Source organism: Camellia sinensis, chromosome 2, assembly GCF_055761805.1.
Source record: "Camellia sinensis isolate YWXY chromosome 2, ASM5576180v1, whole genome shotgun sequence".
NCBI lineage: Eukaryota > Viridiplantae > Streptophyta > Magnoliopsida > Ericales > Theaceae > Camellia > Camellia sinensis.
In genome coordinates this window covers 94,724,701-94,751,770 of record NC_138962.1, presented here as the reverse complement: position 1 = coordinate 94,751,770, position 27,070 = coordinate 94,724,701, and the positions used below count along the sequence as shown (strand labels likewise).

At 35.5% G+C, this 27,070-nt stretch overlaps 1 protein-coding gene and 1 long non-coding RNA gene across 3 annotated transcripts; both read left to right on the top strand.

Annotated features, from left to right (window-relative positions):
* The first annotated feature begins 1,850 nt into the window (after positions 1–1,850).
* Positions 1,851–12,084, top strand: LOC114263050 (bifunctional 3-dehydroquinate dehydratase/shikimate dehydrogenase, chloroplastic-like). Of its 2 annotated transcripts, none has more exons than XM_082915169.1 (10): positions 1,851–2,535; positions 4,675–4,780; positions 6,080–6,298; positions 6,988–7,328; positions 9,491–9,554; positions 9,796–9,904; positions 10,676–10,825; positions 11,071–11,219; positions 11,302–11,464; positions 11,934–12,084. In XM_082915169.1, exons 1-10 carry the CDS (start codon positions 2,321–2,323, stop codon positions 11,975–11,977), a joined length of 1,560 nt encoding a protein of 519 aa, XP_082771295.1. In that variant the 5' UTR covers positions 1,851–2,320; the 3' UTR covers positions 11,978–12,084. The 2 variants fall into 2 exon arrangements, with proteins under 2 accessions (XP_082771295.1, XP_082771294.1); XM_082915168.1 differs by having other exon boundaries at positions 1,872–2,535; positions 6,080–6,307.
* A 296-nt stretch (positions 12,085–12,380) lies between these two features.
* LOC145820198 (uncharacterized) lies at positions 12,381–15,253 on the top strand. The gene is made up of 2 exons (XR_014361365.1): positions 12,381–14,533; positions 14,648–15,253. It is a non-coding gene; the product is annotated as an uncharacterized LOC145820198 (long non-coding RNA).
* The last annotated feature ends 11,817 nt before the right edge of the window (positions 15,254–27,070 follow it).

Below are 27,070 nucleotides of genomic sequence, written 5' to 3'. Positions count from 1 at the left end.
ATAAGTAGATTGGAAAATTATAAAAAAAAAAAAAAGAAGTTGAGATAGAAATGATATATTTTAATAGGAAAAATCTATAAAACACATAGTAAAAAGTGGATCTTGTATGTTGCAATTATGATCTTTATAGTCTTTGGTCATGACACATTATGGTGTTAATTATGATTCATTGTGATATTGGTTATAACTTAATTATGATTTCTTGTGACTATTATTTTGGTAATGGCCCTTGGTTATAACTCATTGTAATGTTAATTATGACGTAATTATGACCTATTGAGATTATTTTTAGATTATGAACGAAAATGTGGTGTGTGATTATTATGTATTATGGTCCTTTTAGTTATCGCTGAAAATGATTTAGTCTTTAACACTTTTTGGTATTATCATCATAAAATATCATAGCTTGTATATAACATATCTTTTTGGAGAGTATATGGTAAAAGACTCATTTTAGTAGAATCTTTGCAATTAGAAAGAAAATCCTTAATAGAGAAATATTATTACAATTTTAAGCAGTGCTATTATAATTTAATAAAGGATATATAAAATATAATTTATATATGTTAGAATACAAGTAAAATTATCAAAAAAAATTATAAAGAATATATAAAATATAATTTATATATGTTAAAATACTGGTAGAATTATCAAAAATTCAGAACCACGTAACCCACCTATCCTACTGTTAGAAATGTAAAAATGGCCTGCGACTCATAGGCGGCCTGGGTGGGCCCAGCCCAATTAGGCCTGAGCCCAACTAGAAATCCTGGGTCTGGGCCTGGGTTATCATTTTGAAGCCCAACTTGGCCCGCTTTAGGCCGACCCATGGCCCTGTCCATCGGTCCACTCAAAGCCCATTTAAAGTCCAACACAAGGCCCATCTTGCCCGAGACTCATTGCCATTTTTGGTGGAAAAAAATATAAAAAATGTTCAAGTCCTGCCCAGGCCCACTGGCCCGGCCCGTCCAAGGCCCAAATACCTCCTGGGCCTGGGCCTAATTTTCTAGCTCATGAATTGGGCCAGACAGGCAAAATTTACACCCGTACCTACCATAGCTTCATCCCTGATAGCGAAACATTTATTTTCTTTATTATAAGTAGATTTTCATTTTTGAAAAATACTAATGGGTGAATAATATTAGTGAGGACTTGGACTATCTCCAGTTTGATTAGTCAATTGGATGATTCAATTTGGCTTATTGCGGGCTTCTTTTGGGCCTATCTTGATAAATCAAACCATTCAATATGTAGGGCATATTGAGTAATTCATTCCTGTAAAAAAATGACGTTAATCGGATATAAATAGTAACTTTATTAGATCACATTTTTGTGAATAATTTATTTTAAAATCATAATTATTGTTGATACAAATTTGAAAAAAGTACAAAATTATTTTCAAACATATTAAATTTTTTAATTTCATTTTTAACTAAAATATTAAAAAAGACAATTCTCAAATATATTATGAGAAATCATAATGATTTCATATAAGAGTTGTTTTATTTTGGAGAATTTACAAATCAGTGGTATTATTATAAAATAATTATAACTTCATGAAAATTTTATGACTTTAATCATTAAAATATTAAAAATTTATCATAAATTTATAATTATTTTTCAAAACTAACACTAATTTGTTATTTGGGAAATTCTATCATACACACCCTTAAAAGAGTATACTATATACGTCTTTAATTATGTCATTTTTTTCTTTAATTATAATTAATTTTCTTTTTTAGTTACAACATTATTTTAATTATGACTAATAAATTTTTTAATTATGTCTTATGTTATATTTGATTATGAAAATTTCTTTTTAATTAGTTATGACTAAAAATTATAAAATTATGACATTTTCTTATAATTCCATATCATGTTATTTTCGCTTATATTTTCTCACCTCACCATCCAAACAGAGGTAGACATCCATGTGATGGAGAGGATCGGTATCGTGCCTACCCAACTTGCTATATATGCACTGTGCTTAATTCATCTCTTCATCTTCTACACTTTCCACCGTTGTTGGTGCTTCTGATATTTTCTCCAAATGGTTGGTGTGGAATTCAAATAACACCTTTTCCTTTCCACTGTTGCATACACAAATTTTTCCAAACATATATATTTATATATACTCAATAATAGTTCAGTCTTTCAAGCAATCCTTGCTTGATTTCCTTAATCCACAATTCTTTCTTCTCACTGCACTGTCCCTAATTTAATGTAAAATTCATTTTGTTCAAGCTCTCAGAGCAACATTGCTTGTTTTCTATTTTTTCAATCTCTCAATTCTTGTTGGGTTTCTTTAATCTTTGTTGAAATGGGTAGTGTTGGGGTGTTGACCAATTCAACAATGATTTGTGCTCCATTGATGAGTCAATCCGTGGAGCAAATGGTGAGTGACATGAATCAGGCAAAGGCACAAGGTGCAGATGTGGTTGAGATCAGGCTGGATTGTATAAAGGACTTCCAGCCAAGTCGAGACCTCCAAATCCTCCTCAACAATAAGCCACTCCCTGTTCTCATTGTCTATAGGTATAAAATGCTAACCTTGTGTTCTGCTTCTATGTATATATATATGTATTTTTTATTATTGGGTATCCAAGTAAACCCGGCTAATTTCGAGACCCATGCAAAGCGCCCCTCCACGTGTGGATTTGGCAAATCTTGGGTGTGGTTCAGAGTCGAACCTTAGACCTAATGTCTCATGAGGCACCCAGGGCCAACAAATGACTGATCACTTAGCCAATACTTGGGACACTTCCTACTTTGAAGTTCTATATTTTTGCAAGATTTGATTTCATGTGAATTGCATAAAGATTCCTTTTTAGTGCTCACAAGCTGTTTTTACTATTGTCGAACTAAAATTGCAGAATTGAATGTGATATAAGAAAGATAGTTACTATGAGCTTTTCTTTTAATTTAAATCAAGGTATCTTGATGGAAATTTTGTGCATGCACTCAAATTGGTTGTGGGGGACCATGAGCTTTTTATAACCGACAATTTAAGAGCAACTCTAATGATCAAAGGCAAAATGATTTTGGCTTGTTAGTGTAAAAGGGTATTCTAATTTGATCATTATTCAACTAAATTTTGTATGATCCATTCTAGATCAACTGAAACTTTTCTCTCACTGATCCAGATAAATTTCAAGTTTTTTGGTTTTTTTTTTTATTTATTTCTTATTGTTCGAAGAAGGATAAATTGTGATTATTGGTGTAATTTATTTTATGAAATTATAATTTTTAGTATTGTTGGGTTTTCATAATTTGTAGATTTTATTTATTTATTTATTTATTATTATTATTATTTTCTATAGTTTTAGAAATTAAAGAGCGCTGTAGTTTCATGGTGTCTGAAATTTGTTTCTCAAACTCAAGTACATAAAGAAATAAGTTTTTGAACTAAGAAAAATACTTCATACCACTAATTTAGCACCACTAATGCACCACTAATGATGTGGCATCATGTGGACCCCACCACTGATGTGATAATTTGGCCTTTATTTTGTTTTATTTTATTTTTTCTTTATATTATCACCTCATTAGTGATGTTTTTAAAATTTCAAATTTAGTGCTCTAAATCACCACTCTTAAACTAAATATGGTGATGTAACCTTTCTAATATGTCTGTTATACAGTAGGCATAATAATGGGATCCTCTTATGTTAGCTGGGGACTTGGGAGGTAATAAGTATATTTGTATAGATTTGGCTTCTATTTGGTGAAATAGATTGTAAAGGTTTGCTTGGAAAACTTAAAAAAGGTTTTTTTTCCCATTGGTTCTGCACAAAATTTAGAGTTGGATTTGACATAAAAGCAAACATTCATTATCTTTTTGTTGGAAGTTAACTTTCTCTATCTTTGTCGCTATCGCTGCAGTGGTTGGAGTAGGTGAATATACTCACAAGAAAATTAATGTGTATATAATATATGGGTGTGTTTGGTTTGTATTTGTAGAATAGTTTTTAAGATAAAGAATACGAAAACTTATTTGATTTGTTTTTTTCAGAAATGATTTTGAAAAATTATTTTGGAGAGAGAGTTTTAAAAAAAGTGATTGATTTGATGCGTATGAGAGAGAGAGAGTGATTTTGGAAAGTAGGTAACCAAACAAAATTTTTAAATTTTTTTTGAAAAAATTTGTTTAGTTTGATTACTCTTGAAAATTTATTTATAGAGAATTTTTTCCAAAAATTTTTCTGAAAAACAAACCAAACGTATATTTCTAAGAATTTTTTTTCCCACTATTATAATGTTGTTGTGAACTCAGTGCTTGGTGGGCCATTAAGGCTAAGTTTGGGAAGTCCCAAATAAGTCAAAAAGCCAAAAAGTTACTCAAAAAGCTAAAAAGTTAACACTATTCACCAAAAGTCAACAATTAGGGCTGCACAACTCCCAATTCAAATTTTTCTCTACAAATCAATTTTTACAATTTTTTATTACATATTTTTCAATAAAAAGTCAAAAAGTTAACCCAAACATCCATATTTTCAACCTCAATTTTTTAGTCCAAAAAGACAAAAAGTGCACTTTTTTAGTCTTCCCAAACTTGGCCTAAGTCAAACTTCATCAATTTAGAAGAAAACTAGATAAATAGTGTCCTAGTACAAAATTTTTAATGTTCAACTTCTGTTGAATCATATTTTATTCTTTTTTTTTTTTTTTTGCTAGGCCACAATGGGAAGGTGGTCAGTATGGGGGTGATGAAAACATGCGGTTGGATACACTTCGTTTAGCTAAAGAACTGGGAGCAGATTATATTGATTTGGAGCTCAAGGTATTTGTATTTGACATCAATTCATCTGCAGGAAAATAGATTGAATTCTGTTAGATGATGTCAAGTTATTTGGAATTTTACTTGCTTTCTCCAACAAAATTTGAACTAATTACAAGCCAAGAAGTCTAATCATATTCAAAGCAACTTAAACAAACTGCAATCTGATGTCATTTTCCCTGAACTCATGGGCTATAGTATGTTTGGACATGGTTTTGTCTTATTTGACTGGATCCTCTTCCTGTCTGATTGGGCACCACTCATTTCCTAGAGTGAAAAAATGGAAGAACCCCTGCAGTTTTGCACTATCAAGTGTGGAATCAGAAATTAGCATTTATTTGTTGAACATTAAAAATTATTCTTGAATTCTTTGCTATATGCTCCTCTAGTGTTATTTTTTCAATCATAGATTGATAATTGGGCCAAGTTTGGCATGATTGAAAAAAGACAAAAAGTCATTATCCTATTTAAGTCACATCATCTTATTTAAGTCACATCACCTCTCTAACACATCACTTCAAACCCAATCCAAACCCAACCCATATTTCATAAAAAGTCAAAAAGTGCACTTATTTAGTATTCCCAAACTAGGCCCATGCATGGAAATCAGTCGACAGTATGAAGGATGGAAAGTTTACAACATCAACTAGGATTTGGGAACATGCCAAGTGCTTGTCATTAAGGGTTAAATTTTTGTCCCCCTAAGGGAGTGTTTGGTTCATTGGAATGAAGATGGATTGATATGGAATGGTCATTCCTTAGTCTCCTTATTGAATGATCATTGCCTTACAACGACAAATGATGATTCCACTTGCAATATATATTTTTTATAATTTATTTAGTGAATCAAATGTGAATATGCTGATGAATGATCATTCCATTCCAACTTATTCTAATAAACCAAACACAACGTAAGAGTTATCATGATTCATGGCATAATGCTAGTTCATCATGTCTGTGAAGCATATTATTGAACATCTCAATTTTGATTTGAACTTTTACAATTGATTCATGAAAAGATAAAAATGATAGAGTTGATGGGGAATGGTGACCATAAAACAATTTTGTGTGCCCTCATCGTAGTTGAATTTATGAAAATTAAATGATAATATTTGTGAACTCTGTATTGTGTTCTATTCATTGTTATGTAGAATATGCAATACTGTTAACTGGCTTTGTTTTTAGCTGCTAAAATGGTCAATATACAAAAAAAAAAACATTTTTGTCAACAGTTCTCATTTTCCGATAAGAATTCATTAAATTTTGTCTTCTTATGACTTTTATTATACTGTGATCATTCAGGTAGCTTCTGATCTAATGGAGGAACACAAACCGAATAAACATAGAAGTAGCAAAATAATTGTATCATGTTATATAGATGGCACAACTCCTTCAGAAGAAGATCTCACTCAACTTGTTGCCCACATGCAATCAACTGGAGCAGATATCATCAAACTTGTCTCCAAATCAAGTAGCATTACAGAGCTACCAAGATTTTTTCATTTGCTTTCACATTGTCACGTATATGAGGTTTGATGAAATTATGATGTTTTTGCCACTTCTGTGAAAAATGTTATATTTGACTGTGATAAAAGAAAAATAATACACTTATGCTGTGTTTGGTTAAGGGATTTGATGAGGGATTTGGAAAGGGAAATGGAAAAGGTAGGTGAAATGTGAAAAAAATATACCTACATTTCACATAGTTTCACACACCTTTTCTCTTTCCCTTTCCAAATCCCTCCCCAAATCCCCTAACCAAACACAACATTAGAGAAGGTGAGCACTACTAATGATTCTTATAAATCATAACTCAAATGCATGAGTTGGCCATAAGATATGTGTGTCAATGACTGACTAGATTAAAAGTTGATTATCAAATATTGGAGATAACAATCCCTCTCTTTGTAATAAAAGAAATCAGGAACAAGAGAACGCAAACACATCTTTAGTGAATTTTAGTTTATTTGTGGGTGCAAATTTTATAAAAATTGAATGCCCAAAGCAACAATGAAAAAGAAAAGAGACTGGACTCGAGTGAAGAACAAATTCTGTGACTGTAATTTTCGTCTTTCCTCTTATCGAAATATAGCTAAGAAAAGACAAGGGATGAAAAAGAAAAGACAAGGGATGATTAGGATAGTTTAATTTTATTTTATTTGCCTATCTTTTGTGTATTTGACAAGTCACTTCTTTTTAACTCTCTGCAGATACCGCTAATCACATACTCTATCGGGGATAGAGGTCTTATAAGTCAATTATTGGGCCCAAAATTTGATGGCTTTTTAATCTATGGGTCTATTGAAGGAAATCCGGTGCCTGGTCTGCCTACTTTGCATAACCTTCGACACGCTTATGGAGTTGATTATTTAAATGCAGAAACTAAAGTTTTTGGGCTGATCTCAAAACCAGTGGGCCACAGCAAAGGTCCCCTGCTCCATAATCCTACCTTTAGACACGTGGGCTACAATGGAATTTACGTCCCAATGCTTGTAGATGATCTCGAGGAGTTTTTTAGTGTTTACTCAAGCCCTGACTATGCAGGTTTCAGGTAAGCTTATAATTCCTTCCTGTAAGAGTGATCTATTTTGAAAATTCAAAAACCATGAGACTTGCCTTGGAGGGAAGAATATTTTTGAAAATAACAGGAAGGGCAAATTCGTAAAGGGCGTCGATCAAATGAGACCTGATTGGAATCCAAAGACCCTTATTGAATTTACCACAAGTAATGCAAATTAATTGGGTTATGGGTTATGGGTTGCAGTAAGGGTGATGACCTGAGAATTGAAAGAGAGACCTGGAAAAATGATCAAAAGAAGCCAATCTACATAAATTTTTTGAAGGAAGTCGGTTAATAGAAATGTGAAGTTACCGAGGTGGGCCAAACAGAGGGGATAAATCCCCTTGTACCTCCATGACATACCTCGGAAAATTCAATTTTCCTAGAGCCAGTAATAAAGGGCTTGAAACAACCAAAAGTGTCAAGGCATGCCAGAATAATGACTCCCTCCAAGATGGGAAGAATGAGATCCAAGAGTGAAGAATCTCCTCCCCATAAACAAATCACCCTAGCTAAGTGAGTTTGCCCCCATTTAAATGGTAGGCCTGGGAGGTACCTCAAGGCTTGGTGTGCGGCCGTAGTGTAGTTTATACAAGGCTATGCTATGACCTATTCTGAGCCATTGGGGATTATGTGGCTTGGCAGCTAAGTGTAAGGGATCATCGAGGTAATCTCCCTTAGAAGGATATTCGAGGGACTTATGGAGTCCTGAAGGAAGTGTCCAAAGGAACTTTATACTTACCTCGACCTAGCAGTTAGGGAAAAGAATATTCCCACGTGATTCTAGAGGCATGCGGCATCACCCTATTGGTTAAATATATATATGTATTTTTTTAATACAGGATATCTCCCGCCTAGCCGGCCCACTTGGGGTCTTCAAGTGAGCCAAGGAATGCCTATAAATATGGCACAATTCCCTTAATAAGAGAGTAGTTTTGGGGAAAGGTGACCCTGCTATTTTGAGTACTGCCATTATTTCCTTTCCTGTTCTGCATGCCTTACGCTCACCTAATTGGCTAATTCTCTTCTCTCCAGTTTACTGTCTACATTTCTTACCTCTCTAGTGATACATATTTTGTATTCTCCATTTTGGACCACCTACACTTCAAGTTAAGGAAATTAAATCCTTAATTAAAAATTCATCTCTTATTTGAGAAATATAATCTCTCTTTTATCAACTATATCATCTTTCTTTTTACAAGAGGATATATTTCTTGGCTATCTTTTGTGCTTTTCTTATTTTCATTAGGATTACAACTAATTCTCTCTCTCTCTCTCTCTCTCTCAACGTGCAAAAATGGGGAAAAAAATACTAGCCCAAATTATAGTTGATACCAGTACTGCAGAAAAGTACACATGTAAAATGGCCCCAAATGTTCATTTGGGATGCGGTAGTATATTAGTTTTCAAAGAAGCATGTGATGCTCTAATTGAAGGGTAATGACTTTGGTATGTCTTTTTGGGAAAATAATTTTCGATTATATCCTGGTTATACACATTTTGCCATCTGTTTTTACTCAATATTTTCATAACTCCTTTTCACCAGAACAAGGAAATGTTATTAACTTGCTATTATACCCCTGCTTCCTGATCTTGTTTTTTGTAGCAGCAGAGTAGCCCCAGAATATTTTCTGTCCATCTTAAATATATTATATGATTATGCCTTAACAAAGTGAATAGGATGGAACGTACTCTATGTTACATGGACTTGGATATGTGACTCAGGTATGGGTATGTATGTGTCTGGGCTTGGGTTCACCTAATTCGCAAGTTCAAATATGGAAACATGACTAAATAATCATTTTGAAGCAACCATTTCCTCGAAGAACATAGCAAGGGAGTTTTATGTACAATCATGCAGTGAACTTGAATAGACAGGACTGGTTGTTGGGGGCGTGTCTAAGTCAATATCAAACAAATATCCCATACGCAGACTCAAATGTCAAGTGTCTGACTTGAGTATTCACTCATTTAGAAGGGGGCATCTAACAGAGAATCTACTTGCATTTTGGGCTTCTTCATAGTTTGTTTTATGTGAGATTGTTTCCTTTTGGATTTTCATTCTTGGAATTACACAACTGTTTAAATGCCTTTCTTAGCTTTTTTATTTTCATGTTAACATTGTGTTTTCTTTTTTATTTATGCCATTGTAGTGTAGGATTTCCATACAAGGAAACTGTAACTGCATTTTGTGATGAAGTCGATCCACTTGCTCAGGTCTGCTCAATATTCTTTTAGATATCCACTTTTTGTTAAAATTTTGCTACTACAGGCATGTTCAATTTGTGCATTATGTGTATCCTATTTCTAGTGCTTTGTTTAAGAAATAGTAGGCTGGAAGCACCTTAATGGGGCTGCATGACTGCATCTTTATTAGGGTTTAAAATCTTGTTCATCAACACACACACACGTATATATATATATATATTTATATATCAGTGGTTGTGTGCTTCACCAGTCTATAGGTGCTGTAAATACTATTATAAGGCGACATAGTGATGGGAAGCTGGTTGGTTACAACACAGATTGTGAGGCTTCTATAACTGCAATTGAGGATGCTTTGAAAGGTATTAAAGTTGACACCACAATTTCTCTAATCAATTACATGTTCTATACCTAAAACTAGGTTCATCATTGTGCGCACAAAAAAAAAAAAAGGGTAAATTACAAATACAGTCCCTGAGGTTTAATTAAAATACGAATTGCCCCTTGTAGTTTTGAAAATTACATTCCATTTCCTGAGATTTCTAATTTTATAATAAATCGTCCATTTTATTAATAAATCCTCAAGTCAATTAACAGTTTTTAATAATGTTATAAATATGTTTCAATTAATAATTTAGGAAATTTTATTATTGTATAAGAGAGTAATTATAAATTTAATTGTTTTAATTAATTCTGTTAAATAAAAATTTTTAATAAAGAGATATTTGTAATTTTCTAAACCATAGGGGGCAATTTGTATTTTAAGCATATCTCAGGGGGTATATTTGTAGTTTAACCAAAAAAGTAGTACATTTTCTTGTAGAATAGCACTTAAATATATTTGGATAATACATCTTGGAGTTGCAAATTCTAAAAGAAAATTCGATATGCTCATTCTTGAAAATAAGTTGTAGGTTAATATTCTACAACTTGGCCATTGTTGCATGATTGAAGTGCCTTGAAAAATAGCCCATAAATCTAGTTTGAAGTATTAAGTGCCCATAAGTTAGTAACGGAGTGAATCCACAAAAATGCTTCAATCATTTGCAAATATGATAGAGCTCCTTGATTAGTTAATAATCATTCAATTTTAGAAATTGACCATTTCATATTGTATATTTGAAATTTCACAGTATGGGGATGCACTAATGGGGAAGTATCACTCCCATCTCCGCTCACTGGGAAAATGTTTGTGCTTGTTGGCGCTGGAGGGGCTGGAAGAGCACTGGCATTTGGTGCTAAAAGCAGAGGAGCGAGGGTTGTCATTTTTGACATTGATTTTGGTATGTAATCTAAAGCTTTGTGGTCACCTTTTCTTTTATCATATATTTTGACATTTTGTTCTGGGGCTCAAGGTCCTCCCTCCTGTTGGACTCTCCATTTCATTGGGTTGCCAATCACTATGTTGAAACTGCTTTCTTATACATTGATGTGTCGTGCTATGATTGGTGACCTGATGAAGTAGAGACATCCTTATGAAAGAGCACTTGAGCCCTTGTTTCTAACCCTGATTGTTCTATCTCAAAAGACAGAGCAAAATCTCTTGCTCTGGCTGTGTCGGGTGAAGCTCAGCCTTTCGAAAATCTAGTATCTTTCCAGCCAGAGAAAGGTGCAATCCTTGCTAATGCAACACCATTGGGAATGCATCCAAATACAGATCGAATTCCTGTGGCCAAGGTCCCTCCCCATAGTTTCATTCCAACCAAACAACATTTTTGACTCGGGCATTGTAATTAACACTTGGCATTTCATTTTTTAGGGGACTTTGGGTGAGTACAAAGTTGTCTTTGACGCCGTTTACACACCTAGAAAAACCACCCTGTTAAAAGAAGCTGAGGCTGCTGGAGCCATCATTGTCAGTGGAGTTGAAATGTTCCTCCGTCAAGCCATTGAACAGTTCAATCTCTTCACTGGTGGGAAAGGTAACTTCAATTTCTTTCCTCTTTCTCTTCAAGTCTTTCTTGTATACAGATTGGGCTTGCAATTGAATCCACCAGGTTTTATGGGCACATTTGACTTGAAGGGAAAAAGAAGAAATAAATGAGACACTATATTTCAATTCGAATATCAAATTAAAAAAAAAAAAAAAAAAACTCATTTTTACCAAAATGTTTTTATTTTTATATGCATTTGTGAAACTATTTTAGCAAAATGTTTTCTTTTTTTCTTTTATTTTTTTAAACTTTGCATTTGTTCTTGTAATCATAATAGCTACCGGTGAGTGAAATTTGCTCCTAAACAAGATCACTTTTACGACACTAGCACAGATGCTCATGGATCACTTTTATTACACTAGCGCAGACTCTCATATATTGTAGTTTCTTAATTTTCTAGTCGATTGAAATGATCTGATTCACGTTTTTTTTCCCCTTTTTTTTTTCTTCCTCGCAGCACCTCAAGAATTCATGCGGAGAACTATTTTCGCAAACTTCTGATTCACCATACATAATGTTGTGTAAACTTAATTTATCTATAGTTTATTGGTCTGGCCTACAATAAACAACTTAATAATTCACAAATAAGAAGGATAAATTATTTACAATGCATTTCTCCTATGATTGTTGTTAAACTAACACACTACGGGGTGATAAGATGATCAGTTTGGAATTAAGATTTTGCTTGTGGATGACAATGAAAATTATTGCCCAGTGTATGGTGTGAAATTTTTCGATTCAAGTGTTGTAGTGCCGGCCCAACCATTATTCCATCGAGGCCTTTGTCTAAAGTTTCAAATTTATTTTTAGAAGGCTCGAAATTTTTAAGTTATTTGTCTAAACACTTCATAAAAAATGTTATTAAAAAACAAATTCCTTGTCCAAAAGCTAATTAGAAAAAAAAAAAAAAAAAAAATTTCATTGTCAAAAGGCACAACAGAAAGGAATTATCTTGTTGAGAGCCCTAAAATGTAAAACACAAAGGACTTGTTTGGTTCGGCTTTGGGAAAAAGATTTTGGAGAAAATTTTTGAAAATTTTGTTTGGTTTGTAATTTTTCTCAAAAAATTTTCAAAATTCCAACACATTAATAATCACTTTTTCTCTCTCATCTCTCTTTTTCAATCACTTTTTCTCTCACATACATCTAATCAATTACAACAAAATATCAAATCATTCCAAACTCTAAAACTTCAATACTATTTTCAAAATATACAACTAAACAAACTACAAAAATTTCTACACTCTCTTTCCAAAATATTTTTTGAAAACTTATCTCCCATAGTCAAACCAAACATTTCTTATACAAAGACCTTTTCATTTTTTCTTTTTTCTTTTTTTCCTTTTTTTCTTTCTTTTTTTTTTCTTCTTAAAAAAAGCCTCTATTTGTCTAAAAGTTCCTAATAGCAAAGGCTATTAATTATAAGAATAGATGTACATTATAAGTTTTAATGTAATATATATATATACATATATATATTAAAAAAATATTATTTAAATATATAAAAGGCCTCTCATTGGATTGGATGGGATGGGATGGGATGGGATGGGATGGGATAGGGTCTTCAAATGCATAATACTTGAAACAATTAGTGCTATTTTTTTCTTTGTAATCAAACAGATTTGAACCCATCATTTCCGTACACCTGATGCCTTTGCCACTGGGCTTGGATGGCAATCAGGTTTGGTGTTTTGATTAACTGGATAGAATACAAATAATATGGATCTTTCATGATTAGGAAGAAAAGGATTGGGATTAGTTTCTTGAACCAAACCTCCCTAAACTGCATTATGTCTTGTTGTAGACAAATTCACTGAAGCACCTTTTGGACTTCTGGATTTGAAATGAATGGATTTAATATCAATATTTTTGGGAGTGTAGTCTTTAATTCAATGTAATATTTTTAGATTTAGATATCAATAATGAATTTGAGAGTTTTATAATGATTGATTTCAAATAATTCGGTGAAAATAGTTATTTGAAATTTTTTCATAAAGATCGTACTCGTACAATAATCTTAATAAAGTACATGTCTCATATCACTATTCAATCCTTTACTTTAGAGTTGTCAATCTAACTTCAATAGCAAATCTTCTTATATTTTTATAAAATTCCAATTCAAATCCACTCATCTAAGGGAATGCTGAAGATTTTTTCTAGTTTGTTATGTATTGGTTTGGGTGAGAAATTCAATATAGTCCTTATTTAGTCACGGAGCGTGGGGCAGGTGGTACTTGTGGGGTGGTGGATTGCACGGAGGAGGTTAGAAATTCTCGTATTATGAATCGGGCTTTTGGTGATAATGACTAAGCGGATTTGTTACCATCATATTGCTTGAACAAATTGAAGACGTTTTTGTCTACTGGATGGGAGTATGGGATTACCCATGTTGGGCAATGTTTCGAGGAGGGGGGGGGGGGCTAATGAATTTCGGGAAGTATTATGTAAATATGCTGTGGAATGTGGATTTCAATTCAAGTACGTGAAAAATGATTCAGTCTGTATTACAATAGTATGTAAGTTCGTAGTGTCTATGGGGTGCACACGGTCAGTTCACGTGAGGGTGTTACCATCGAATGGGATTCTATGTGTTAAGAGGTTTGATAGTGTGCACACTTGTGGCGCTGTTGTACGAACTTATAGGAACCCACGTATGGGGTCTGAGTTGGTGTCTAGCATTGTTGCGGATTGGGTGCTTGATCAGCCACTGATGCGCCCTATGAACGTGATTGTTGATTTTGAAAAACAATTATGGTTTGGAAATTAGTTACCGGGTCCCATGGTTAGGGGTGTAGAAAGCTAGGGGTGAAGTGTATGAAAATTACACAATGTCATGTGACCAACTCAGATGGTATAGCGAAAAAAATCTACACAGTTACATTAACCTTGAATTTGATAAAAAAAAATATGGGAGGTTTGTTCGGTATTTCATATCATTCTGTGCATATATAGATGGGTTTAATTATTGTCGGCCTTTGTTGTTTTTGGATAGGATCTTCTTAAAAGGCAGATTCAAGGGGAATCTGCTCAATGCTATTGCGAAGGATGGCAATCAAGGTAAGAGTGTATCATGCTTAATTATGTTATGTAATCTGTATGAACATTTCCATTTGAATTTTGTGAACTTATTACACATTTATGCACTGTGCACAGATTTGTTTCATATGACAGGATGCATCAACATTTCTATTTACACATTTTCGTCTGCTTCAGTTGACTATATATGTTATGTTCAATGGTTTGTTCTCCATGGCATTTGCAATTGTTGATTCCGAGAATTCTGCCAATTGGGAGTGGTTTTTACGGCATCTGAAAGAGGTTGTTGGTGGTGGGCGAATGTTAACATTTATCTCCAACTGTCACGCTGGCTTATTGCAATCTATGCCAACTATGTTCCCATGGGCACATCATGCATTTTGTTTGTTGCATTTTCAAATCAATTTGAGGGACTAGATGAAATATGTGAATGCATCACACAAAATTGGTTTGATGAGCAACCTTCGGGAATGTGCTTACGCGTCCACTGTAGCATGTTTTAATCAGGAATTAGAGGAATTAAAGAAGTGCAGTCCGGCGGTGATTGAAGACTTTTTGAAAGACTTTCATCCTAAATATTGGGCTAACGCATACTTCAAGTAGGTGAATATGCCCAATGGGAATGGAAGGTTTTCGATTCCACCTTTCTTTCTGTTCTTTTTTTTTTCTTTGTATATCGGTTGTAGTAGCATGGTATAAAGGGGGTTGTGCTATTCAATTTTATTGATATTTTTTTGTTCACATTGGATTTTTTCAATGGACGGCTTTATGGCAAGATGTGCTCGAACTCCGCCAAGTCTTTCAACAATTGGATACGTGAGGCCTGTCATCTTTCAATTACTAGGTTGGTTAATATGATAAGGGGTCAAATAATGAAGTAGATGGCAAAGCGCAGAGTTAAGTCTAGTACATGGGCCGACGTAATATGCCCGAAGATGGGGAAAATTTTTTTGGTAAAGGCATACAACGATAGTAGGTCTTGGAGCGTTAGTCAAGCCAATGACAATGTGTATGAGGTTCATTCTCATCTGTCGGTTTTGGTTGACATGGTTAGATGTTCGTGTTCTTGTTTTTAGTGGTAGATAAATGGGTTTCCATGTTCACATGTTGTTGTCGCATTTTGTAATAACGAGAGAAACATATACGATTCAATTGAAGGGTTCTACCTTATTGAGAAGTTTCGAGCTTTGCATAACGGAACAATATATTCCATTCCAACCGTAGAGAAACCGATGTTCACACCCAATGATTACATGAGTACGCTGCCAAAGGTGAAGCATCCTCCTAGAAGGCCCAAACGCAAGAGGATTTCATCGAAGGGCGAGGTAGTGCAACGTATTCGATGTGGTCGTTATGGCAAGTTTAGTAACCACAATAGGAAGACTAGTAAGGAGTCAATATAGACGTGCAACAATATGATTAAATTTCATTTTCCGGATAGTGGGCATGTTTTTATTTATCGTATCGTCATGCACACATTTTCTATCTTCATATTTGCTTATGTTATTTTTGCTCGTGAGACATTATGTTTTATAAGTATTATTGATGCACTATGACTTGAGTTCTACTTGAAAAACCATTTAGTCCACATTGTCGTATTGCAAAACAGTGCTTAACTATTACATTTTGCGTTTTTTTTTTTTTAAAACTGTTCTGTAATGATGTTTGGGTGCGACATGGGTTCCCTTTGTGTTTTGGTTGTGTTCACTTTTTTGATATTCCAATAATACTCATCTATGCTGTTTATCTTTATGTCATACATAACATTCTCGTAGCTAACTGTGAAATTCTGGTTGCTGTGCTTATTTCGTAATGGATTTAATACTATGTTGTTTATCTTTATGTCACGCATAACATTCTCGTAGCTAACTATGAAATTATGGTTGCTGTGCTTATTTCGTGATGGATTTAATACTACGATGTTTATCTTTATGTCATACATAACATTCTCGTAGCTAACTGTGAAATTCTGGTTACTGTGCTTATTTCGTAATGGATTTAATACTGCCCAACTCAAGCCGACTGACACCTACAACCACTACTATTGGTATAACAAACATACTAGCATTGAAACCAAAATCATCAAAAATTTCAAAGTTTATAAACGTACAGAAGCACAAGATGTTGATGCACATTTGGGGCAATGACCGATGTCAGGTCATGAGACTATGTCAATAAAGATGACGAATGTTACGACATTCGCTAACAACACAAGATGTAGCACCCTCACGCAAAATGATTATGGCATGTTCACAATGTTAACAACCATGACAATAACATTAATAGTTGCACAAACATATTTCTGTAGAGATTTTAGGAATTATCTCTTGTGATTGTTTCCTATTTGTAGATTAGGAAATAGCTTGATTGTTTCCTATTATTATATCTGTAGATTAAGAAATAGCTTGATTTTAGCTTTGATTATAGGAATAGCTCAATTATAGGACTTATTACTTATTGGCGATCCATCTCTATAAATAAGTAATTGTACAATGTATAGAATTAAGCTGAATAAAAATATTCTTCTCAAAGTCTGATTTGCAAGTTGGTTTCAGAGCCTTGAAAGAATCATCATCATCCTTTCATTGAATCCATATCACCATCAAACCATGGCCAATTCAAATTCTGAAATATCTGGCACCAAGTCTGCTCTTATTATTATTCAATTCAAAGGCTCATCGTTCAATGCAGGGATTGTACTCAATGAGACCAATTATGATATGTGGTCTCAAATCATAGAGACGCATATTGCTGAGAAGGAGAAACTCTCATTTATTCGTGGCAATTTATAGCCAACAACCGAGACGGATGATGGATATGAAAAGTGGTATGCAGACAATCAAAGGGTTAAGAGGTGGCTGTTGATTTCTATGTCCCCAGACATTATGAAGGGATACATTCTCCTACCCACCACTCGCGATATTTGGAAAGCTCTTTCTCAAGCTTTTTATGATGAAGCAGACGAATTACAAGTATTTACCTTGAATCAGAGGGCTTTCTCTGCCAAATAGAGTGGTAGAACACTCTCTGTGTATTATGGAGAGTTAATTGAAATTTTTAGTGAATTGGATCTTCGTGATTAGGTGATCATGGAGAGGGAAAAAGATGTTGCATCATATCAGAAATCAGGTCAATGACTAAAGACGCATATTTTTCTTGCTAGATTAGATGGTGAATTCGAACAAATCCGTGGTGAAATTTTGAGGAAGGATCCAATTCTCGCATTAAAGGAATGTTATGCACTAGTCCGCCGTGAATGTGTTCGACGCGAAATGATGAATATTGAACTTGGAAATTCTGAAGCTTCCGCCATAGTGACTCGAAACCGTTCTAATTAGAATTGGCTTCCTCAACACCAGCAGGACTGACCAAAGCTCGTCCCTCCTAAGACTGCTGCTGGTGTCAATAAATCTTCTACAAATGCACTCACTACAATCAAATTGGTCATACCAAAAATCGATGCTACGAACTTGTGGGGTATCGAGAATGGTGGGATCATAGCCGTGATTCACGGAAGAGGAATTCTAAGAAGACCTCTACTGCTGCGGTTGTTGAAACAAAGACAAAGAATGATATTGCCGAAGCATTCTCAACATTAGCAGTAGCTGCAGGTAATGATGGTAAGGTTTTAAATATTTCTGCAATTGTTTCTAATAGTGCATGGATAATTGATTTCGGTGCTACGGATCATATGACATTTGATTCTAAACAAGTCTTTCCTCTTAAACCTTCTGCACAAAATTTTGTTTCCACTGCCAATGGTACCTCAATTCCGATTATTGGAGAAGGATCCTTGTCCCTCACTGACACTTTGAATTTAGATTTTGTTTTGATTGTTCCATCTTTAGATTATAATCTCTTGTCTATTTCCCAAATAACCACTGCCTTATTTTGTGTTGTCATTTTCTGGCTTGATTTTTGTGTGTTTAAGGACATCCAAACAAGGCAGATGATTGATTGTGGTGTTAGGCAAGGGAAGCTGTATTACTTAGACTTGGGGGCAAAGAGTTCGAACCAAATTGCGTTATGCTTTAATGATAGGCTGTTCTGCAGGTGAAAAGAAGAAATCTGAGATATGGTTATGGCATCGACGTCTGGGGCATGCTTCATTTGGTTACCTGAAGAAATTGTTTCCTAATTTATTTGCAAAAATTGATATTTCCAATTTCAAATGTGATGTTTGTGAACATGCAAAGAGCCATCGTGCTTCGTTTCCATTAATTTTGAATAAAAGCCCAGTTCCTTTTATGATCATACATTCTAATGTTTGGAGTCCATCTAAAGTTACTAACTTGGATGGATCACGTTGGTTTGTTACTTTTATTGATGATTGTACCAGGATGACTTGGGTATGTTTGATGAAGTCCAAAAGTGAAGTAAACTTGTTATTTCAAAATTTTCATAAAATTGTTCATAGTCAGTACAATGCAAAATTCCAGGTTTTCCGCAGTGATAATAGAGGTGAATATTCGAGTCTTAAATTGAAGCGGTATTTGGAAACCCATGGAACTATTTATCAAACTACTTGTTCTGATACACCCCAGTAGAATGGGGTTGCAGAGCAAAAAAATCGGCACTTGTTGGAGGTTGTTCGTACTTCATTAATAGAAGCCCATATGTTGGTTTCTTATTGGGGACACGCACTTACCTCTACAGCTGATTTGATTAACCGAGTACCTTCTAGCACTATTGATTTTCGGACACCATCTCAGGCTCTCACTGAAGCAATCGTTGCTCCCGTCATCCCCAACTTACCTCCCCATGTGTTTGGTTGTGTAGCATTTGTACACCTTCATAAGCATTAGCGCACGAAGTTGACTCTTCGAGTATTGCGCTGTGTCTTTCTAGGATATGCTGTTTCTCAAAAGGGGTACCGCTGCTATCACCCTCCCACCAAGCGCATGTTTGTTACATTGGATGTCATTTTTCATGAAGACTATGTATTTTTCCTCTGAGCCTGAACTTCAAGGGAAGTACCAGGAAGAAGTTCAAGCTCTAGACTATGACTATAATTTTTTGATCTTTACCAAAGGGAAAATCTCTGAACCTAGTAATCAGGATGTGAATAATGAGGAACTCTCTGAATCGGCTAAAAACAATGCAGGTGAATTAGATTTGCGTAGTATACCTTTGGACCAAAGTGGTAATGAACACCCAGACAATGATGAACACCCAGAAAATGAAGTTATAGCTCCATCTCTGTCCAAATCCCTCACACCACAGGCCGCTGATACACCAAACCAATCACTTGCTGAGGATGTTCCTGAACCATCCAGAAAACAACTACCACCGCGTCAAACCAGAGGTATCCCTAAAACCACATATGAACCCGAACTTTCTAGTAAAGTTAAATACCCCATGAGTCATTATGTGTCTAACCATCATTTGTCAAAATCAAATAAGTCATTTGTAAATCAATTATCTATTGTATCTATTCCTAACAGTGTGTAGGAAGCCTTAGCCGACCCAAGGTGGAAAACTGCTATGAATGAGGAGATGAAATCCTTGTAGAAAAACGAAACTTGGGAACTTGTTGATCGTCTACCGGGAAAGAAAACAGTTGGATGTCGGTAGGTGTATACTGTGAAGCACAAAGCAGACGGTATGATTGAACGCTTTAAAGGAAGACTTGTGGCAAAAGGGTACACCCAAACTTATGGGATTGATTATACAGATACATTTGCACCTGTAGCTAAAATCAACACAGTTCGTGTCTTGTTGTCCTTAGCTACGAACCTGGATTGGCATTATAACAATTTGATGTGAAGAATGCATTTTTACATGGCGAGTTGTCCGAAGAAGTCTACATGGATTTGCCACCAGGATGCATGATACCAGAAGTGCATTGTCGAAAGGTGTGCAAATTAAATAAAGCTTTATATGGGTTGCAACAATCTCCTAGGGCATGGTTTGGAAGGTTCATAAAGTCTATGAGAGCCTTTGGCTACCATCAAAGTAATTTGGACCACACTTTATTCTTGAAAAAACAGCATGGTAAGATCACAGCCCTTATTGTGTATGTTGACGACATGGTGGTCACAGGAAATGATCCTAAAGAAAGAAAGGCTCTACAGAGTTATTTGTCCAAAGAATTCGAAATGAAAGATCTCAGTCACTTGAAATATTCTCTTGGGATTGAAGTGTCTTGATTTGATAAAGGAATTTTTTTGTCTCAAAGAAAATATGCCTTAGATTTGTTGCAAGAAACTGGTATGTCAGCATGTCAACTAGCTGATACACCAGTAGAAAAAGGATTGAAGTTATGTATTGAGACTAATCGGGTGCCTGTTGATAAAGGGAGATATTAAAAACTCGTCAAAAGATTGATGTACTTAGCCCACACAAGGCCAGACCTTGCCTATGTTTTGAGTATTGTCAGCCAGTTTATGCATAATCCTAGAGAGCAACATATGTAGGGGTGTTCGCGGATTGGTTGTGTGTGGTTTGCGGTTCGGTTTTGACCTGCCCGCACCTATGCGGTTTGGAGAAAATTCAAACCGTAACTGCTCGCAGTGCAGTTTGCGGTTTGTGCGGATAGGGTTTGTGGATGTGCGGGTGGTTGCGGGCGGTTTGCAGTTTATATTTTTTTCTTTAAAAATTAACTTTTGAGTTTTTTTTCCATGTTGTAAATATTTATTTTGAGTCATTTTCTTTCAATTTTCTGAAATGTTCCAACATTAATAATTAATTAAAACTTATAAAATTAAAAATAACAAAATCCAAATTTTGAACCTTATTTATCCCATTTCTTTCAATTTTCTATGCAATCAAACCGGATGTACTATCATAATAGTTGGAAACATCCAATTATCAATTGGTGAACATAGCAAGAGAAAGGAACAAGCTTACATTGAGACAATGGGGGAGTAATTTGAACAATGTGAGATAGATAGGATAGAATAGATAGATCTAGATAATGAACGAACGGTCCATGTTTTTTAAAAAAAAATAAAAAATAAAAAATTATATTTGGCTAAGTGCGGACGGGTTGTGACGGGTGCGGTTCAAAACCGCAACCAGCCCGTAACCCGAAAATCTTATATATTTCAAACCACACCCTACCCTATTCAATTTGCAAAACCGCCCATACATGTGCGGTTCGGTTCGGGTAGGGCGGGTTGTGCGGGTCGGATAACCCTATGCCTAGCCCTAAACATATGAATGCAGTTATGCATATTTTGAGGTATCTGAAGTTTGCTCCTGGAAAAGGAATTTTATTTACAAAAAATATAGATTGTCAAAGTGTGAATGCATATACTGATGTTGACTGGGCTGGGGCAGTAGACGACAGATGATCTACTTCAGGATATTTCACCTTTGTAGGTGGTAATCTCGTTACGTGGAGAAGCAAGAAACAAAATGTTGTTGCACGTTCAAGCGTAGAGGCTGAATTTAGAGGTATAGCACTTGGAATATGTGAAGCATTATGGCTAAAACTTCTCTTGGGGGATCTAGGCTATTCGCCTACATAACCAGTTTAACTCTACTGTGACAATAAAGCAGCATGTGATATTGCTCATAATCTGGTTCAACATGATCGTACAAAGCATGTGGAAGTAGACAGATTCTTCATTAAGGAGAATTTGGATGAGAAAATTGTGGAGTTGCCTAAGATTCGCTCAGAAGATTAGTTGGCCGATATCCTTACTAAAGCAGTGTCTAGTCTAGCGTTCTCAAAGTTTTTGGGCAAGTTAGTCCTGTGTGACATCTATGCACCAACTTAAGGAGGAGTGTAGAGATTTTAGGAATTATCTCTTGTGATTGTTTCCTATTTGTAGATTAGGAAATAGCTTGGTTGTTTTCTATTGTTACATCTGTAGATTATGAAATAGCTTGATTGTAGCTTTGATTATAGGAATAGCTCAATTATAGGACTTACTACTTATTGGTGATCCCTCTCTATAAATAAGTAATTGTACAATGTATTGAATTAAGATGAATAAAAATATTCTTGTCAAAGTTTGATTTGCAATTATTTCCACATCGATGTTAACCACACGAAACTCCAAGATAAAAATCACAAATTCGTAAGGTTACACAATATAATTGCAAATAAATATATGACTCCCTAATTTAGGAATCACCAAATCCACAATGTTGTTTCACTGAACAAAAAACACATAATTTTGCCACTTCAAAAATTGTACGACGCACAATGGGCCACGAGATCATGGCGCCATCAAAAATCAATGTCAACTAAAACAGGAATATATTACGTTCAGCGTATACGCTACTAAAAACAATATTAAATATATATATCAACTAAATGCGTTCAAGGAAAAGGCCAGTTATGAAGCCCTCTTTTCGAATCGTTGATATATGTTTTCACCATTTTTGCTTTGAACACACTGGGCGACAATCCATCTATTGAACTTTCAATTTCCACATTGTTGGTGTACTGCCTCATGATGACGCATACCATAATTGCACAATTAGGTTTGCAAATACCACACACGTATCACCCTATGTCAGCATTAATATTAATACAGGGCTTACGAAACATATTTACTTGATGCGTTCAAACAGTCACTTACGAGTCCTGGTGTTATTAGGGGCAATCGACCAAGGCCTCCTATGGTCCGTCAACATTTTGGGATGTCAAACCACCAAACTCTGGCACTGAATTCACCACACACTATACATAATCAACCACCCATTGTTTCTACGAAAACAACAGCAGCCAATTAAACTAACAAATTATATTCAATTAACACAATTACACAGTATACACATATCCCACAAAGTGCCAATCGTACACAATTATAAAATAACATAAACCAATCAACAAATTTAAATTACCACTTTTAACGCCTCGGTAAAATGATCATCTCAACAGCCTTTATGTTGCTTAATAGAATTGTAGTGTGTCCATTTACCACAATCTAAATCATACACCATGATCATCTAGTGATTTGCGTGGTATATCGGGAAGTGGACATATCTGTACCTGAAAACGGTTGTCACATGTACGTTAAGGTACCGATTCTTAGACGTTGTACTTGGGTTTCGTATCATGTCCTACAACCGTTCGCACAAAACAAAAACACACACCCATTACCACATTACAAAAACAAAGAAACATGCATGATCGATGTGGAATAGATGAGTCTTACTACGTACCGAACAAATGCTACTGTGGAAATAAGACTTCCTAAAATTCACTATATTAGCAGTCAACACGTTACGCAAATCCGACAGTATTTAGAATATGCATGAATAACCTGCTCACACACAATTCATTTCATTTCCGATATAGTAATGCTATATTCACGTTGCATGCCATACAAAAAAAAAAGGTTATGGATTGAGTACGAGAAGTTCCATGCTATATGCCACTTACATTCCCGGTGGTGGCCCCTTCCTGCTCGAGCGACTAAATATTTTTGAAATCAACGTATATATCATGATTAGTCATGCTCCATACTACAACTCTACACAAACATAGAAGCACAATGAGTCTAAGTAAAAATTGTTAGACTAACACATTACGAATACTTTCAAATATCTCTCACCGTCAAAACTATACAGGACTTCCAAAAGTTTATGCTTATCTTCAGCAAGCATTTTCCACACCGGGTGTCGGTTGGTCATTCCAAACCCTGCCCATGTTTTGCGCAAGGCCTTATCATCCTCAACATTGATTACGGTTTCCGCAACGATGCCCTCAGGGTTACCCACATTTTTTTGCTGTTTCGAATGCCTAACCAAATCAGGATATTCGTAATCTTGTCTCCACTCCTGTCATGTTTTGTTTTTGACACGCCACACCAAAGATGTAATTGTCGATTTCTCATTGCTGATGAAGTCAACGTAACGCTTATTAACCTTCCCATTGCGACTTACGGTGACACAATTTGCAGTGCTTTTTGCAGCCACATAGACTATGTTCACTGGGGAGGTTGCACGATACAGACTGCGATTACCAGTTCCCAAATATATATTGGAGCTAGACCCATATTTTCAATTTGAATCTGAATCAGGGGTTCGTTTCATGATGCTCTCTAACTCAATGTACCATTCTCTAACATCAACATCACCCCCAAAAAGCCCAGTTTTAGTAGTGTCGTTAGCATCGGGAAGTGCTATAGACTTCGAGGAGGCCACATGTTGAGAACTACCAGTACTACTGCTGTCATACGGTTGGAAGTTGGCGCCAGCATCATGGTTAGATGATGTACCCTGACTTGAAGATATATTCCTCACCCTGCGTCACTTCATGTGCCTTGTAGTCGTCAACTTGGTCTTCCAACCGGGCGACTGTATTTTTTAACTCACTCACAACCCCATTAAGTCGTGCAATTTCAGCATCTTTCGCATTGATGATACTGTCAAATCCCATAAACATAGCACGTGTTCCATGGTTGTTGTTTTCTCTTCCAACTCACGCACAAGTACAGATTTATGTTTTATTTTGACCTCTAACTCAGTAATTCTTTCTATGTATTTATTAATCTACTGGTTGTCACTAAATGTTTTGGGTTCTTTCAAATTTGTCACTTATGTGCTCGACAAATCCAACAGGTCAGGAAATAGTACTGGCCACCCTTCACCCCCGACAATCATGTTTACATCCTTCTTTGCAGGCCCGTCAATGCTTTCAGTGCGGCTATTTGGGGCATCCGTCTCTGTGTCTAGTTTGACATGGTCCTCGACTGGTGAGTCTAGTTTCCAATAGTCAAAGCTCACCTCAACGACGTCTATGTCACCACCCCACTTTTTATTACCATTGCACATAGTTACTGGTTCTATGTCTAAAACATTGTCATGTTTCGGCATAAGGCCATCCTCAACCAGTGGCATACCAATTTTGTACTGTTCATTTATCACACCCCTTAGTTTGTCACATGTAACCTGCGAAACAAAACAACAAAATGTCAACAACGTCGCTACTGGATTGATAACCAATGACAATCAAATACTAATTGACCGTCTCACCTCTAACTAACCATCTCACCTTAAATGGGTCTTCATATGTCATATTAAGCCCTTTTAATTTTGTTGTAAACATCGCTATGTTCCATCTGCAAAACCTTGGCAATACGTTGCATCGTACAGAGGCGATAAGATTTGTGTGTTCACAAACAAAAACTTGCATACCACTTGCAAACTAATTAGTACGCTAGTACAAACAAAAGAATATTAGATAAAAACAAATTGAAGAATTATTGACATGTGTAATTGCGTACGAAATGCTTTTCAAGGACCTACGAGCAAAGCAACGACACATCCGTAACCCTTTTTGGCCTATCCTGGAACTCGTTTAATGACGCGATTAAGGCATTGCGTATCGTTGACGACCAGTCAATTTTAGGATCGTTAGTTTGTCGATAACTTGGACAAACGCCCGCCCAATTGCCTCTCCAGTCGTGGTGAAAAATAATTTACCACATATATACAAAGACAATAGCTTCACGACATCCTCCTCGTCACACTGGCTGCTCCCTTGCAGCGCTTGATCCAACAGTTCCTTTATCTTTTTGCAAGATATTCGTCCAATAATGTCGCACCGTCGCTGTATGATATTGGATTAGTCATATCCAATTAGTCTGTAAACCTATGTGATGGATGAGCCAAATCCAATTAGTCTGTTCTGCTTTGGCGAAAATATGACAGAAACCACTGTTCCTAAGTGGCACGCCTTTTCCACCAATGTAGAACACCTCATTCGTATGGTTGTATGTCTGTATTATGTGGAATACTGTGTCATCGCATTTTTTGAAATCATTCAGTGTTAGGTTATGCCTGCGGATTGCATCAATCATGGGCCAAAAGGAGGTTCTCTGCAAATGTCGTTTGTGTCTATCTCCCAAATTGACCTCAAGCATGGTTTTAATAACCCCATTAATGTTAGAGCGGTATATAAGCCTTCCAGAGTCAACTACCGGTTTCTTCACCATCACAACATTCGGCTTCTTAATTTTAAATGGTAGTTTACTTTACCTCTTCACTACAATATTTGTTGACATGAAATCGGAATCCCCAACATCACGTGATGCATTGCCGGACCTTTTACGGGGTGACTACCTCTGCACCATACCTGTATCAAGGGGCATAGAATATGAATACACCAGTTTTCAGTTGGGGTCATGGATACATAACATGTAATTTCACAATATACTCCTTTTGTTTTTAATGTATCAGTAACAACTACAAACCAATGACAACATGTCGTACCCACATGCTAGACCACACGAATATGTACGTTACTTACTATAGACTCCAATTACCCCAAACTAAATGTCAACAATTACACACCTTGTTCTGCACAAATGTAAACAACACATTAATGCAATTCAATTACGATTGTCACTTACGAGGAAACAAATACACAATTTTTCATAAGTATGTAAACCTATGTGATGGATTCTAGTTTTATACTGCAAATAAGTGGATGTTACCGAAAATGTACCAGTTTTATTTTTGGTATGGTATTACGAAAAAATTGTTTTTCTTTTTCAAACACTGGATCCATGTTCCAACAAATGGAACTTCTACTTTTTTTGAAACTTTATGGTAAAATGAATCACAATGGGTGGTAGGTGAGGGATGTGTACTTTT

Coding starts and splice junctions, on each gene's coding strand:
- LOC114263050 (XM_082915168.1), top strand. CDS start 2,321: ATGGGTAGTGTTGGGGTGTTGACCAATTCAACAATGATTTGTGCTCCA. Junction 4,781..6,079: donor ATATTGATTTGGAGCTCAAG/GTATTTGTATTT, acceptor GTGATCATTCAG/GTAGCTTCTGATCTAATGGA. Junction 11,465..11,933: donor TCTCTTCACTGGTGGGAAAG/GTAACTTCAATT, acceptor TCTTCCTCGCAG/CACCTCAAGAATTCATGCGG.